This window comes from Molothrus aeneus, chromosome 7 (assembly GCF_037042795.1).
Source record: "Molothrus aeneus isolate 106 chromosome 7, BPBGC_Maene_1.0, whole genome shotgun sequence".
NCBI lineage: Eukaryota > Metazoa > Chordata > Aves > Passeriformes > Icteridae > Molothrus > Molothrus aeneus.
Genome location: NC_089652.1, coordinates 37,722,308 through 37,737,621, shown reverse-complemented (window position 1 = coordinate 37,737,621; position 15,314 = coordinate 37,722,308). Strand labels below are relative to the sequence as shown.

The 15,314-nt window shown below is 51.4% G+C and overlaps 1 protein-coding gene across 5 annotated transcripts in view; it reads right to left on the bottom strand.

Annotated features, from left to right (window-relative positions):
• FMNL2 (formin like 2) overlaps positions 1 to 15,314 on the bottom strand; it is a 115,970-nt gene that overhangs the window by 9,169 nt on the left and 91,487 nt on the right. For 3 of the 5 annotated variants that reach the window (XM_066553319.1, XM_066553317.1, XM_066553318.1), the window contains exons 9-19: positions 14,766 to 14,859; positions 12,479 to 12,553; positions 9,630 to 9,740; positions 8,565 to 8,714; positions 7,621 to 7,722; positions 6,918 to 7,227; positions 6,037 to 6,237; positions 3,438 to 3,562; positions 2,434 to 2,636; positions 953 to 1,187; positions 28 to 96 (exon numbers count right to left, since the gene is read on the bottom strand). In XM_066553319.1, coding sequence (XP_066409416.1) covers positions 28 to 96; positions 953 to 1,187; positions 2,434 to 2,636; positions 3,438 to 3,562; positions 6,037 to 6,237; positions 6,918 to 7,227; positions 7,621 to 7,722; positions 8,565 to 8,714; positions 9,630 to 9,740; positions 12,479 to 12,553; positions 14,766 to 14,859 — 1,675 coding nt within the window. Of the gene's footprint in view, positions 1 to 27; positions 97 to 952; positions 1,188 to 2,433; positions 2,637 to 3,437; positions 3,563 to 5,130; positions 5,152 to 6,036; positions 6,238 to 6,917; positions 7,228 to 7,620; positions 7,723 to 8,564; positions 8,715 to 9,629; positions 9,741 to 12,478; positions 12,554 to 14,765; positions 14,860 to 15,314 lie in introns of all 5 variants that reach the window. The other 2 variants (XM_066553314.1, XM_066553316.1) reach the window with 1 other exon arrangement.

Sequence of the window (15,314 nt, the reverse complement as noted above, 5' to 3'; positions counted from 1 at the left end):
TGGAAGGAGAGCTGAGACCAGACCTACCTCCAGGATTTTCTTAAGCTTTTGGGATGACTTTATGGAGACAGAGGCAGCGATTATGGCGTGGAGTTGCTGCAGGGAAACACAGGGAGAGCTTTGGTTAATGCACATCCAGCCAGGAGGAAAATGAACATCCAAACACTCACATCCTGGAAAAAAACCTTCCTGGTTTTTATCCACACCATGGGACAGAGCACTGATGTCCCTCTGCCATGGAACAGAGCTGGGAGAGCTGGGAATGTTCCCCTGGAGAAGGGAAGGATCCAGGCAGAGCTCAGAGCCCCTGGCAGGGCCTGAAGGGGCTCCAGGAGAGCTGGAGAGGGACTGGGGACAAGGGATGGAGGGACAGGAGCCAGGGAATGGCTCCCAGTGCCAGAGGGCAGGGATGGGTGGGACACTGGGAATTGGGAATTCCTGGCTGGGCTGGGATTGCCAGAGCAGCTGGGGCTGCCCCTGGATCCCTGAAAGTGTCCCAGGCCAGGATTGACATGGGGGCTTGGAGCAGCCTGGGACAGTGGGAGGTTGTTCCTGCCCATGGCAGGCTGGATTGGGATATTCCTTATTTTCCCTCCCACCACAACCCATCTGGGATTCTGTGAATGTTCCCCTTCCCTGACACCCCAGGATTCCAAACCCGGATTTACCCCCCTCAGATGTAAATAAGGATTCATATTCCAACCCCTACAGCTGTCCCAGGGATTCAGGCTGGATGCAACAAGGGCCCATGGACCAGCACCAACTTTTCCCAACAATATTCCTTTGAGGCTGCCCAGGCTCCCCAGGGAATGGGCACATTCCCAAGAGCTCCAGGAGTGTTTGGACAGCACTCCAGGGATGCCCAGGCTGGGGTTTTGGGGTGTCTGTGCAGGGCCAGGGGCTGGATCCATGATTCCCTGGTCCCTCCCAGCTGTTCCCTGCTCCCGCTCACCGGGGTGAGCATCTGGATGCTCTCGGCGAAGTTGCCGATGAAGGCCATGATGGTCATTTTCTGCATCAGCCTCTCGATCTTGCTGAACTGCATCATGAACCTGTCCTCGTCTGACAGGTTCTCCAGGGGCTTCCTCTCCCTCTCGTAGAGCCTCAGCACCTTCACCTCGTTCTCCGTGGGCAGGAACCGCATCAGGCACTCCACGAAATCCACCGGCAGCGTCTTCAGGTCAAAGCTGCAGGAAAATCCCAGAAAAGGGTGTGGGGACAGAGCTGCAGGCCAGGCCATGGATGTCCCTCTGCCATGGAGCCAGGCTGGGAGAGCTGGGAATGTTCCCCTGGAGAAGGGAAGGCTCCAGGCAGAGCTCAGAGCCCCTGGCAGGGCCTGAAGGGGCTCCAGGAGAGCTGGAGAGGGACTGGGGACAAGGGCTGGAGGGACAGGAGCCAGGGAATGGCTCCCAGTGCCAGAGGGCAGGGATGGATGGGACATTGGGAATTGGGAATTCCTGGCTGGGCTGGGATTCCCAGAGCAGCTGGGGCTGCCCCTGGATCCCTGGCAGTGCCCAAGGCCAGGCTGGACAGGGTTGGAGCAGCCTGGGACAGTGGGAGGTGTCCCTGGATGAACTGGATGGGCTTTAAGGTCCCTCCCAGCCCAGAGCAGTCTGGGATTCAGCTCCACATGAAGAAAAGTAAAGAAGCAGCTGTGAAGCTCCTCCTGCCCATCCCATGAAGATGGGAACAGGATCCAGGGATAATGGGAATGGTGCTGCTTCCATTTCCAAACACAAGGCCATTCCCCCACCCCTCCAGGCTCACTTTTCCAGGAAAAGAGGTGGGGAGGAGCAAATGTTTGTATTTAAATGGCCTAGAGCCCCCTGAAGCCCAACTGCTGAACCTGCCAGGACCTGGGGCAGGTTTGGGTCATTCTCAGCCAAAGGCAAAGTTTGTGTATCCACATTTTGGAGATATTCCTTAATGGAGGAGCGGGAGATGTTTGCCATGGCCAGGATGAGTCTGGACGGATTTGGGGATATTCCTTGAGGGAGGAGTGGGAGATGTTTGCCATGGCCCCAGTGAGTCTGAATGGATTTGGGATCAGCCCCAAGAGCAGCTCCACCTGTCCCAGGAGCAGGGAAGGATCCACAAACCTAATTCCATGCAAAATCTGCTCCAGCACCTGGACTAAACTCATCCTTCATGGAGCAAACCACAAGAGCTGCCTCTTCCCGGGTTCCCTCTGGATTTTGCTCCCTGGGACAGGAAACACCGTGGAGCTGCCACGGCAAACCGGACAGGCTGGAACGAGCTGCTTTAATGCAGGAAGCGCTGATTTGTCCAACCCCAACAGTGACTCAGCAACACAAATCCAGCTCTGATTTCTGGGAATCCACCACCATTGTGTCCTCCCCCCTGGAATTTTTTCCATCAGCCCTTCCCAGCCCTCGCAGCGAGCGCGGGGCAGGGCTCCTTGGCTGCACTCACACGTGGATGGCTTTGCAGATCTCGTCCGCCGTCTTGCCGGCTTTGCGCAGGGTGATGGCCAAGTTCTTGGCTCTGTTGGCATCCAGCAGTGTCACCTTGTTGGAGCCTTTCTGAGGGATCTTCTGCTTGCTGGAGGTCAGATCCATGGCTGGGCCCTGGGCTTTCGTTTTGAAGATCTCCTCAAATTCATCCACGTTTAGATCCTGGAAAGGAAAGGAAAGGATTTATCCTGCAGGGAACACTAAAATCCTCATCCAGAGCTGCAGGGAAAGCCTTGTGGTGGCTGAGACAGGGTCATGGAACCATGGAATGGTTTGGGTTGGAATCTTAAAGCTCATCCCAGTTCCACCCCCTGCCATGGGCAGGAACAGCTTGCACCAGCTCAGGTTTCTCAGCCCTGTCCAACCTGGCTTTGGAGCCCAGAGAGCTCTGACAGAGGCTGAGGGACGGAAGGAACACACTCCTGAGCTGGGATGAGGAATTCTGGCCAGATCCCAGAAATCCAGCCCCAAACAGCTCTGCACAGGTTCAGAAATTCAGGAAAACATTGGTGAGCACCGGTGCTTTATCCAGCCATGGCTAAAGCATCCATGGGAGCATCCAGGACCTGGAATGAGCCCCTTCCCAGGGTCACTGCCATGCCCTACCCCTGTGGAGAACTTCCCACTCCCCACAACTCCCTGACAGGGTGGGACAGGAGACAGCTCTGCTCCCAGGGAACAGGGACAGGAGGAGAGCAAATGGAACCAGGCTGCTCCAGCAGAGCTTCAGTTGGATATTAGGAAATATTGGACATTGGCAAGCGTGGGCAGGCACTGGAAGGGGCTGGAGCCCCCACTCCTGGAGGGATTTAACCCCTGTGCATGTGGCACCTGGGGACAGGGGGCAGTGCTGGTTTGAGGGCTGGACTGGGCAGCCTGGGAGGCTTTTCCAAGGCAAACATTCCCTGTTTGGAAGGCAGGCTGTGCAGGGCAGCAGGGCGGGAGGGGAGGGAGCAGGGGCACCTCGAGGATGCGCTCGTCGTCGATCTCGTTGAAGACGGTGCCGTTGATCTGGTTGGGCTTCAGGGCCACCCAGTTGAACACGGGCATGCGGAACTTGGTCTTGATGGGCTTCTTGATCTTCACAGCTGGGGACACACAGGGGCAGCTCCTGAGAAGCCGCCTGGCAGCGCCCCAGAGCAGCTCCCCAGCCCTGGGGGAGAACTGGGCTGAGCTGACCGCCCCACTGGGATCCTGGAAAGGTGTCACTGCCTGCAGAGGCTGCTGGAGAGGGGGACCCAGCCCTCAGCAGGACAGCACCAGCCCCCAGGGCTCTGCAAACCTCCCACAGGGAAACCTGGGATCCCTGTATCCCCACGAGCTGCCTGGATTGACCTGAACTCCCAGGCTCTGTGCAAATTCCATGGGAAAGGAGGAGAGTGGGTGAATTCAGCCCTGTCCTGCTGCTGGCAGAGCCACTCTGAGCTGTGTCACAAACAGGGGACAGGAAGGGAAAAATGCCCCATTCCCAAGGTTTTGGGAAATGGGATGTGGGGAAACTGCAGTGGGGCAGCTTCTCAGCAGGTTTGAGTTTCAAGACCAAAGGGGATGAGCTGCAGTAAAGCTGGGCTTTAACAGGGGTTCAAAACCAGGTTTTAATTCCTGTGCTGTGCAAATCCAGCAAATCCGAGTCATTTGGGAACTTTGGAGTAATTTAGGAATTTAAACAGAGGAGCTGTGAAAATGAAACCTGGAAATGAGGCCTGATTGAGCAAGGGAACAACCCTATTCCTATTCCTATGTCTATTCCTATTTCTATTCCCATTCCTATTTCTATTTCTATTCCCATTCCTATTTCTGTTCCTACTCCTATTCCTGTTCCTATTCCTATTCCTATTCCTATTCCTATTCCTATTCCTATTCCTATGTCTATTCCTATTCCTATGTCTATTCCTATTTCTATTCCCATTCCTATTTCTGTTCCTACTCCTATTCCTGTTCCTAATCCTATTCCTATTCCTATTCCTATTTCTATTCCTATTCCTGTGCCTATTCCATTCAATCTGGAAGCCACATGTATTAATTTCCATAATCCAGTTCCCATTTCCTTTTCCTTACATGAGAACACAAGTTTGCTCCTTGCTACAAAATCAATGAATTAAAGTCCATCAATCAACCTTTTGCTCCTGAATTACTCCCCAGAAAATCTGGCAAACACAGAACAGAAACCCTGGTCCTGCAGTGCTGGACACCAAATGGGGTAACAGGGAATACACAGAATATTCCAGTGGGTGTTTTGGGAGTTGTATTTATCCAGCTTGTGCTCATCTACACTAAACAGGGTTTTGCTCTCTGCTTAACTGATAGGGATATTTAAAATAATTCCTAAAAGAAAAGAAGGAATAGCTTTGAACACCCATGGAAAAAGGAAATTTTCTACTTGTGCACACACTGGAATGGGTAATTTACTGCTCCTGGGTTATTCCAGGACAGGGAAGGCAGGAATGCCTCGTGGGAAAGATAATGGAGCTCAGAACCCCTTCAGATTCCCCTTCCTCCTCCTCCTCCTCCTCCCTTCCCGAGCTCTGGGTGCCCAAATCCCGAGGGTTGGCTCCGACCTCCCCCTGCCCATCCCCTGGACACCCCCCAGGTGCCCCTGGACACCCCAGACACAGGGCATGCCAGGATAAGGAATACTTAGCAGGAAGGAACCTACAGAAGAGCTTGATGGGCCCATCTTAGCAGGAAGCAGAGGGAACAGAGAAACAAGTGTTAGGAGAGGTCAGAGAAGCAGCATTTGTTATTTCCCAACTCCCCTTGGCCCCACAGCCCTGGGAATGCTCCTTCCTGCAGAGCCCCTGCACCCAGAAAAGGCACTTCCAGTCCCACTCCCTCAGAATTCCCACTGAAAAATGGGATCTGCAGCCCAGCAGCCCCCAGGCACCTTCCCTCAGGGCCGGATTTCCCTACAGAACACCCTGGGACCCTCTGAGCCAGGATGTGTCTTGTCTTCCAAGGAACCTTTCAAGGCTGGAATATTTAAGTAGATTTTTTGTCCTTAACAAAGCTCTTAATGAGAGTCTCTTTCTTTGGACTCCTAACAAGCTCTGGAGATTTCTGCAGACACCAGTGAGCTCTGAGACAGCTGGTGGGAGGCAGTGACTAAAACATGGGTAAGGATGGGCAGCACTTTGTTCTTCCTTCCAAAACATCCCCAAATTTTGCCTCTTCTTCCCAAAAATGTCACAAATTTTGCACTGATACTTCTTCTCATAAGAAATCAAACCCATATTCTGCCAAAGTCAAAACCGACCTGTTTATAAAACACTTTTGGTGTGAGTTTTGCTCCACTGGAGAATCCACCTCTTCCAGACCACACCCAACCCGCTGGGTTGATAAATCCCAGAATCTCCAAGTGGTTTGGGGTGGGAGGGACATTGAGGATGACCCAGCTCCCCCATCCCAGGCTGCTCCAAGCCGGACACTTCAGGGGTGCGTGGAGCAGCCACAGCTCCTCTGGGCAACCTCAGGGAGCCCAGAATGCTCCTTCCTTCCCCTTCCAGGAGCCCCTCATCCCCAGCCCGGTGAGGAACAATGGGTGGGAGCCCTGGGGGAGCTTTACCTGCCAGGCCAGAGTTGAAGACCACGGTGGGCGAGGCTGTGCCGGGCAGGGGGGGAGCCGAGGGCGGCGGCGGCGGCAGCGGAGCCGCTGGAGCTGCATCCGGAGCTGGGCCCGGGAGAGGAGGAGGAGGAGGAGGAGGAGGAGGAGGGGGAGGTGGAGGTGGTGGGGGTGGCACAGGCGCTGCCACGGGGCCGTTGGGCACTGCGGGATGGAGGGAAAATGGAGTTACCGAGGAGGGAAGGGGCACGGAGGAAGAGCCGCAGCACCCCCGTGATGTCCCTGCCCACCCTGAGGGAATAAAGGATGGAAAACCCCTTTTTTTTTATTATTCTCCAAAAGCCAGGCCACGTCTTCCAGCCTAAAGGAACTGACACCAAGATTTGGGACAGCAAACCCTGAGCATCTACTCAAGAGGATTTTCCAGCCCCTTCCCTCCTGAGTTTAAAGCACAGGCAGGATGTTTTTTCCCCTATTTTGGGCCTGCTCTGCTGAGGAGTCGGAGTTTTGCATGGAAACCAGCTCTCCCAGCTCCTACACCTGTGCCAGGTGAACCCTGCTGGAAGCACAACCAGTGCCTGGTTCGTTCCCAGTTCAGAGGCCCAGCCATCCCAAGGCTTTTTCCCAGTGAGCCTCCCCCAAACCATTCCCTGAGCCACCAAAGGCCTTCAGTGCCTGGAAGTGCCCTCAGGAAAGAAGGGACCAATATTTCCATCCATAGAGGGGGCAGCCAGGTGGGGGTCACCCTCTGCTGCCAGGGAACAGGGGCAGCAGGAGAGGGAGCAGCCTCAGGAATCAGGAGTTTCCCCATGGGAAGGGTGGTCAGGCACTGGAACTGCCCAGGGGCTTTGGTGCCCACAGCTGGGATCCCCCTCCTTCCTCACCTGCCTCAGGTGAGCCTGGCAGGGCGGGCAGGGGGGGTGGAGGTGGGGGCAGTGGCACCGAGGGGGCAGCTCCAGGTGTGGCACAGGTCCCTGGCACTGCCTCTGCCCCTGCTGGCACCATCCCGGAGCCCAGGGCCACGGGAAGGATGGAGATGTCCCCATCCCCTTTCTTCTGGATCTTGATGGTTCCCTGCTTCTCCAGCTCGTGGATCTTCTTCTCCAGCGTGGACTGGCGCTGGATGGCTTCCTCCTTCTCCTTCACCATCTTCCTCAGGGTGTGAACCTGGCTGTTGGCATCCTTGTAGATCTCCTGGAATGACACAGGAGCAGGGAATGTGCATTCAGAATCCCAAGGGCAGCACCAGAACAGCGTGATCTAGAGAAGGGATTGCACTGTATGTGCCCAGGGCAGCACCCCCAGAGAAATTCTGGATTCTCCCATCCTTTGGAACCTCCACAGGTCCAAAACTCCCACCTGGAATGCACCAGAGCTGGGGAATGAGATGTGTCCCCCTCACTCAGTGACTCCTGGCACACCCAAAGGGATTTCCATCCATGCTTTGAGTGCACACACAAACAATTCCACCTTCCATCTGCCCCAGGTTCAATATTGGGAAGCCCAGAGAATTCCCCTGCCCCAGATCCATGTCCCCACTCCCTGCATCCTGAATGCACCCAGGGCTTCCCTGTGGAACCCACTCACCCTGATCACGTCCAGTTCTTTGTTCCTTTGCATCAGCTGCTTTTCCAGTTCCACAATTTTGGCCATGGCTTCGTTCTCTGTATCCTGGAGTTTTTCAGATAACTATCCAGCAAAAGAGAAATGGATTAAAGAACTGGAAAACTCGGGGTTTATCCATCAAAATAAGAGGTAAGAGGTATCCATGTTGGATAAATGGATAACTTATTGTTATTGCAGGAAACCCTGAAGCCTTTCCTTGGAAAGTGAACAGATTCCTGCCTGAGATGGGAGACATCAAGTTGGAATGGGCTTGGAGCAACCAGGGTTGGTGGAAGGTGTCCCTGCCTGTGGCAGGGGTTGAGCTGGATGGGTTTTAATGTCCCTGCCAACCCAAACCATTCCCTGGCTCCTACAACACCTCAGAGGGGCAAACTCTGCACAGCGAGTTAAGAACAATATTTATTCCAGGTGATGGGAATACAGGGGTGCTGAGAGAAGGAAAAGCCTTTTCTCAGTTTTAAAGTATGGAAAACCCCTTTTTTTTTAATTATTCTCCAAAAGCCAGGCCATGTCTTCCAGCCTAAAGAACTGATCCCAAGGTTTGGGACAGCAAACCCTGAGCATCTACTCAAGAGGATTTTCCAGCCCCTTCCCTCCTGAGTTTAAAGCACAGGCAGGATGTTTTTTCCCCTATTTTGGGCCTGCTCTGCTGAGGAGTCGGAGTTTTGCATGGAAACCAGCTCTCCCAGCTCCTACACAGACCAGAGGCTCCCTGTGCCAGGTGAACCCTGCTGGGAGCACAACCGGTGCCTGGTTCTTTCCCAGTTCAGAGGCCCAGCCATCCCAAGGCTTTTTCCCAGTGAGCCTCCCCGCACACTGGGCCAGGCCAGCCCGGAAGTGTTGTCAGTTTTAAGGTATCTTCATGTTAAAAACGCTGTAAATGTGCAAACCCTCGGGCCACTCACGTGGGACAGGTTTTCTTCCAGCTCCTCCACCCTCTCCAGGGCCGCGTTCTTGGTCTCGGCGTCCTCCAGCAGAGCCCCCACGTCGAACACGTTGTCCAGGTAGGCCTGGATCTGCACCTGCAGCTTGTCACTCTCCGTGTGCTTCAGCTTCTGCAGGGCCCAGGGCACACAGGGGACACAGGGGACACCGGTGACACCGGGCACTGGCGCAGGGCTGGGGGACAGGGCAGCTCAGGGCACCTCCACCGCCCAGGGGAACCCTCTGGACCCCAAACAGCCCCAGTTCGGTCAGGCAGGGTCTTGTCCTCTGTCCCTCCAGGGGACATTACAGCTTCCCTGCCCATGGAATGGGAGCTTTAGGGTCCTTTCCAGCCCAAACCACCCCATGATTTCCTCTGTGTTTGCTGGGAAAGGCTCTGCCTGGTCCCCATGGACTCCCAAGCACACCCATGGCCCAGTGCAGCCCTGTCCGAACACATCCCACAGACCCCAAATCCCTCTCCTGGTGGACCCTGAGCAGGGAGCTGCAGGGACAGGTCATTCCCATGCCAACAGCAGCAGGGTTTCCATGGATGTGCTCCCAAGGACAGGGAGAAAATGCTGCCTGGAGAGGCTGTGGCTGCCCCAATCCCTGGCAGTGCCCAGGGCCAGGCTGGAGGGGCTTGGAGCAGCCTGGGACAGTGGAAGGGTCCCTGCCCAAGGCAGGGGGGGATTGAGAAACTCTTTCAGGTCCCTTCCAACCCAAAAGATTCTGGGATCCCATGGAGAACAGAGAAGGGGAAACAAAGAAGCAGCTGACAGACAGACAGACAGACAGACAGACAGCAGAGGACTCGTGGCTGTCAGAGATTCCCACAGGAGACTTCTCCAGCCTGGAGAAGGAGGGAGCCCCGTGGGGACGTGGCAGGGCGAGGGTGGCTGTGGTTCATCCTCCCTTTGTGATCAGGCTCCAGATTTAGCTCCAGGCTGTAATTCCAGCTGGCTGCAGCCATTCCCTGCAGCTGGGGGACAGCCCAGAGGCTGTGGGAAAGGGGGGTCTGGGAATGGGAGCAGCTCCAGACTCACATCCAGGTACTCGTCCAGGCCCAGCTTGGTGAACTCGTACTGCAGGTGCACTCGGAAGTTCATGTCCTCCACGGAGTGCACCACGATGTTGATGAACTGCATGCAGGCCACCTGCAGGGACAGCCAGGGGTGGAAATTGAAATGGAGGCAACCCTCAGAACCTCAGCCTTGTAAGCCAAAGCTCAGAATCAAATACAGGATTTGATCTGAGAAGTAAATGCAGGATTTTTTTTCTGAGAAATAAATACACGATTTGATCCTTGGGAAAGGTTTCTAAACTTAAGTGATAGAATAAGAATGTAAATTTATAGCTTAAAGTTACGTTAACATGTTAAGTTACAAATAATAAATTTTAGAGTTTTAGAGTTTAAGATGAAGAAAGAAAAGTAGTAACAAAGGTAAATAAGAAGTGTAGGATATATCACTATAGGTTTCTATGTTATAATATGATTAAGAAAGTTTACACTATAACGTGAGTTCATGAGATGAAACATTTAAAGATTAAGTTAAAAATATAAGTATCTTTGTTAGTAATGTTTTATTGGTTAATGAGTCTTTAAAAGTTCCTATAATTAAGAGGTTTTGTGACCTTCTGAGCTGTGTGGTGAAGATGTGAACAGAACCCACCTTTTTTACTTATGCAGAAGATTAGAAAAATAAATTGCATAATCTAAAGCAACTCGGAAATCATGTCTCCAACTTATTCAAAATTCCTCCACAAATCCCCGCCCCAGGTATCCCCAGGAACAGCTGGAATGGGATCTGTGGGACCAGCACCGGGCAGGATCCCAGGAGCAGGATCTGGACAGGCTCCCCAGGCTGGGCACAGCCACCAGCACATTCCCTGTGCCCCTCCCAGGGAAATCCATCAGCTGCTCCCTGAACTGCTCCATTCCCAGCCCAGGCTGGGCTCAGGGAGTCCTGGGCTCCTGGGATAAAGGGGAATGAGCATTCCAGGAATTAAGTCATGTCTGCAGAGTCACCTCCCCAGAGCAGGAATGCTGCCCAGGCCAGGGTAGGCTCCAGGCTCTGAAAAACCAGTCCTGGTTCTAAACAGCCTGGAAAAGGGAGATTCATCTGGGCCTGGTTCTAAACAGCCTGGAAAAGGGAGATTCATCTGGGCCTGGGTCTAAACAGCCTGGAAAAGGGAGATTCACCTGGGCCTGGGTCTAAACAGCCTGGAAAAGGGAGATTCATCTGGGCCTGGTTCTAAACAGCCTGGAAAAGGGAGATTCATCTGGGCCTGGTTCTGAACAGCCTGGAAAAGGGAGATTCATCTGGGCCTGGTTCTGAACAGCCTGGAAAAGGGAGATTCATTTGGGCCTGGTTCTAAACAGCCTGGAAAAGGGAGATTCATCTGGGCCTGGGTCTAAACAGTCTGGAAAAGGGAGATTCATCTGGGCCTGGTTCTGAACAGCCTGGAAAAGGGAGATTCACCTGGGCCTGGGTCTAAACAGCCTGGAAAAGGGAGATTCATCTGGGCCTGGGTCTAAACAGCCTGGAAAAGGGAGATTCATCTGGGCCTGGGTCTAAACAGCCTGGAAAAGGGAGATTCATCTGGTCTGGGTTTAAACAGCCTGGAAAAGGGAGATTCATCTGGGCCTGGTTCTAAACAGCCTGGAAAAGGGAGATTCATCTGGGCCTGGGTCTAAACAGCTGGGAAAGTGAGATTAATCTGGGCTTGTAAAAGTGAGATTACTCTGGGCCTGGAAGCCTCAGTTTAGGAAAGGGGACTTGCACAAGAACACCTCTGTTGGGTGCCCAAAGCACATTTCCCAAGCTGAACAAGGAGCAGATCCCAGGAATTGGCACCCACACACATTCCAAGCCAGCCAGGGCAAGGCAAAGGCTCCCCAGGCTATGGGATGTGGGGAAATCTCCTGTGGAGTGGCAGGAAATGGGGTACAAGTCCCAAAAATTCATCCTTTCCTTGGCACACCCTGCTGTGCCCAGGGGTCTCTCAGGATCCCCTCTGCCACCCCTGGAGCTGCTCCAGGATGGAATTTCCCTCATCCTTGCTGGGTTCCTCATGGATAAAACCCCATCCGGTGAGCAGCACTGCAGCAGCAGCTTCCCAACATCCACCAGGATCCCTCCCAGACTTCCAGGAGGAACCTGAGGACTGAAGCAATCTGATTTTCCTGCAGGAACAGCCTCCAGGAGACTCCACATCTCCAGGTCATTTGGTGGGAAGGAGGAACTGAAGGCACCCCCTGGATCACCAGTTTGGCACTGGGATTTGGCCAGTGGGATCCTTCCCTGGGATCTGTTCCAGGGCCCAGAGGAAAAAGGGATGGGATAAATCTGAGACTCCAGGCTGGGTGCCTTGAGGGAAAATGCAAGAATCATGTAATTTCCTCCTTTTCTTTTTAAATCCAAGGAATTTGCCAGCCTGCCTCCCTCACAGCACCTCATTTTTAACCTGCTGGCCCTCAGGGCTGTGATCCCATCCTGGAAACACTCCTGGAGCCTGCAGGGATCACCTCACTGCTGCTCTAACACCTGATTTTTGGCAGAAAAAGGTCCTGTACACGAAGCTCAGCACTAAATTGGTACAAAGTGCAACAGAGACTGAGAATTCCAGTGCTGGGGTGGGAAATCCTGCTCAGAATGGACCCACATCAGATCCAAGCGCAGAGCAGGAATTCAAGGGAGGCTTTTCCTGATTAAATCAGGATTTCGGTTTCTCGCACTCCAGCAAAGGCCTTAAACCCCCAGATCTGGGAGATTTTTGCCATCAGCCCTGGAACCAACACCCTCCCTGCTGCTGCAGCTGTGCCTGAGGCAGCAGAAGGGCCAAGGGAAGGGAAATGCTGGAAAAAGCAGGAGTTTGTGACAAATGCGCTCACCATGAAGTCGATGTTGTTGTCCTCGTTCCGGAAATGCTCCATGAGCTTCTCAAAGCGCTGCTTCTCCCCACACACCTGAAAACAAAACACCACACCTGGGTCAGCCCCAAAGGGAAGCCCAAACACGCCCTGTCTGTCTGCTCACACCCTCTCCAGCCAGGTTTCCTCTCGTTGAAATGTCACAAATAATTCCACGTGTGGGGCTGAGGAGCCAGGCACCATCCTTGTGCCTTTGTAATTACAAAAGAACTCTTTTTATCTCTTTTCTCCTTAAAAATTGGATCTCATCCATGAGTGGAAGGAGCAGAGTTGCACCAGGCTGTGCCACAGCCCAGAGCTGACTTTTCTCTGTAATTAGGGAGAAACCCAAATGACAGGGAGGGAAAAAAAGGGAGAAAAATATCCCTGGCTGAAGGAGGAATGAAAATGAATCAGTGCAACAATAAGAATTCCAGAGTGACCTTCCCAAAAGCTGTCTGGATGAGCTGAATCCCAATTTATTTTCTTGGCATTTCTACATGGCCTGGAGCAAAACACTTTGGGTTCTCCAAAGTCATGGGCCACCTTCAGAAAAGCTCCTCAGTTCTGGGTTTTTTTCCCCAAAGCACCTGAATCCTGGGTTTATTTGAAATTCCAGCTGATTTCCCACCCAGAAATGCCACGAGCACACCCTCCCCTCCCAAACTTGATAATTCTGGAATATTTTTGTATAAACCAACAGAGCAGTTCTGCTGGGTGAGAGCCAGTGCTGGGAAGTGTTCCCTGCACAGGGAATAATCCTGGATCCCTGTCCCACTCTGATCCCAGCTTGGATCCCACAGAGCTCTCAGAGATTCTGGATTTCAGGGGAGCTCCCAGCACCTGGAGCCTCCCAAAGCTGTCCCACAGCTCTCCCGCAATTCTGCTCCTCCTGCAACACCAACCCCAGGGAACGTGGATTAAACCATGGAGTTTCATTCTCCCAGATCCATGGACACCAGGACAAAGGGCTGGAATGCAGAGGGAGCTCAGCTGGGATATCCCATTCCAGCAGCGTTTGAATTATTACTGTTTCCAGTTAATTGGGAATTCTCCAGCTCAGCTGGGATATCCCATTCCAGTTTGCTGCCCTGCTGGAATAAGAGGTGTTGGAATTGCTGGAATTACAGCTCCTTTGCATAAACATGGAAACGATGGATAATATTATTCCACTAATTTGAATTATTTCCAGTAGTTGAATTATTATTAACACTTGCATTTTTCTATGGTGGTTTTACTTGTTGGAAACACCTTTTATGGTAAAAGGTTTTTATTTATTTTATATTTGGAATAGTAGTGATTTGTATAGTGGGGTTTATTTTTTTGTATTTTGGGTAAAAATTTGGTGTTTGTGTATTTTCTGTAGATTTTAGGTATTATTTTGTTATACGTTTAAATTTTTAATATTTGAAATACGTTCTTTTGGTGAGTTGTGTTGTTATTATTTTTGTGGAATTATTTTTTTGAGGAGTTACATGGAGAGTTGTGATGGTTTTTTTGAGTTTTTGATTTGTTGTTTTCAGAAGTTTTTTGAATTGTTTTTTTTTAAGATGTTTGGGTTGATCTGTGTTGAGGAGTGTTTATTTTGTTGTAGGTTCTTATTATTTGATTAATTAAATATATAAATTATATATATACATTATATGTTAATTAAGTTAATAATTGATACTTATATTACTTCATATTAAGTATTATGGATATATTGATTAATTATAATTATTTTATGATTAATTTATTTATAATTATTAATAATTTATTTATTTTATATTAATAAATATAATCATTATATATTAATTATGTATTTTTACTATATAACATTATAATTATTCTATATTATTAATAATTATAATTAATAATGTATTTATATTATTAATAATATATTTATATTATTAATTATAATATTATTTGCTTATATTACTTAAATTACTTATACTAATTATATTACTTAATACTTCTGTTACTTAATATTATTAAGTTAATAATAAATAATTATTATTTATTATTTATTGCAGGTGTTTATTATTTGAGCTGAGGTTGGGAGAAGCTCGGCTGGGATATCCCATTCCAGCAGTCTGCCCACCCCGGGAGGTGCTGCAATAAAAGGTGCAGGAATTGGAATTGCAGCTCCTCTGCGTGAACATGGGAGCCATGGAGCGGAGCCCAGGCTGGCTCCAGGGGAAACCTGCAGGGGATGCAGCTGGATGAGGAGGCTCCAGTCAAGCCCAAGGGAAATGGGAGCCCCCAGGTTTGCTGGGGCAGCTGCACCAACCTCCTTGAAGTTGTCGAAGGCAGACAGGATGATCTCGTGTCCCCCCCGGACCAGGCACACGGCGGCCAGGAGCTCCAGCACCAGCGCCTTGGTCCTGTGGAGACAGCACAGGGACACTCAGGGACAGCAGCTGAGCCTGAGGGGGACGGGAGGGAGCTGCAGCCTCACCCTGTGTGTGTTTAACCTGAAATGGATCCTGCAGCCTCTCTGTGTGTGTTTAACCCTGGAATGGATCCTGCAGCCTCACCTTGTGTGTGTTTAACCCTGAAATGGATCCTGCAGCCTCTCTGTGTGTGTTTAACCCCTGGGAATGGATCCTGCAGCCTCTCTGTGTGTGTTTAACCCTGGAATGGATCCTGCAGCCTCTCTGTGTGTATTTAACCCTGGAATGGATCCTGCAGCCTCTCTGTGTGTGTTTAACCCTGGAATGGATCCTGCAGCCTCTCTGTGTGTGTTTAACCCTGGAATGGATCCTGCAGCCTCTCTGTGTGTATTTAACCCTGGAATGGATCCTGCAGCCTCACCCTGTGTGTGTTTAACCTGAAATGG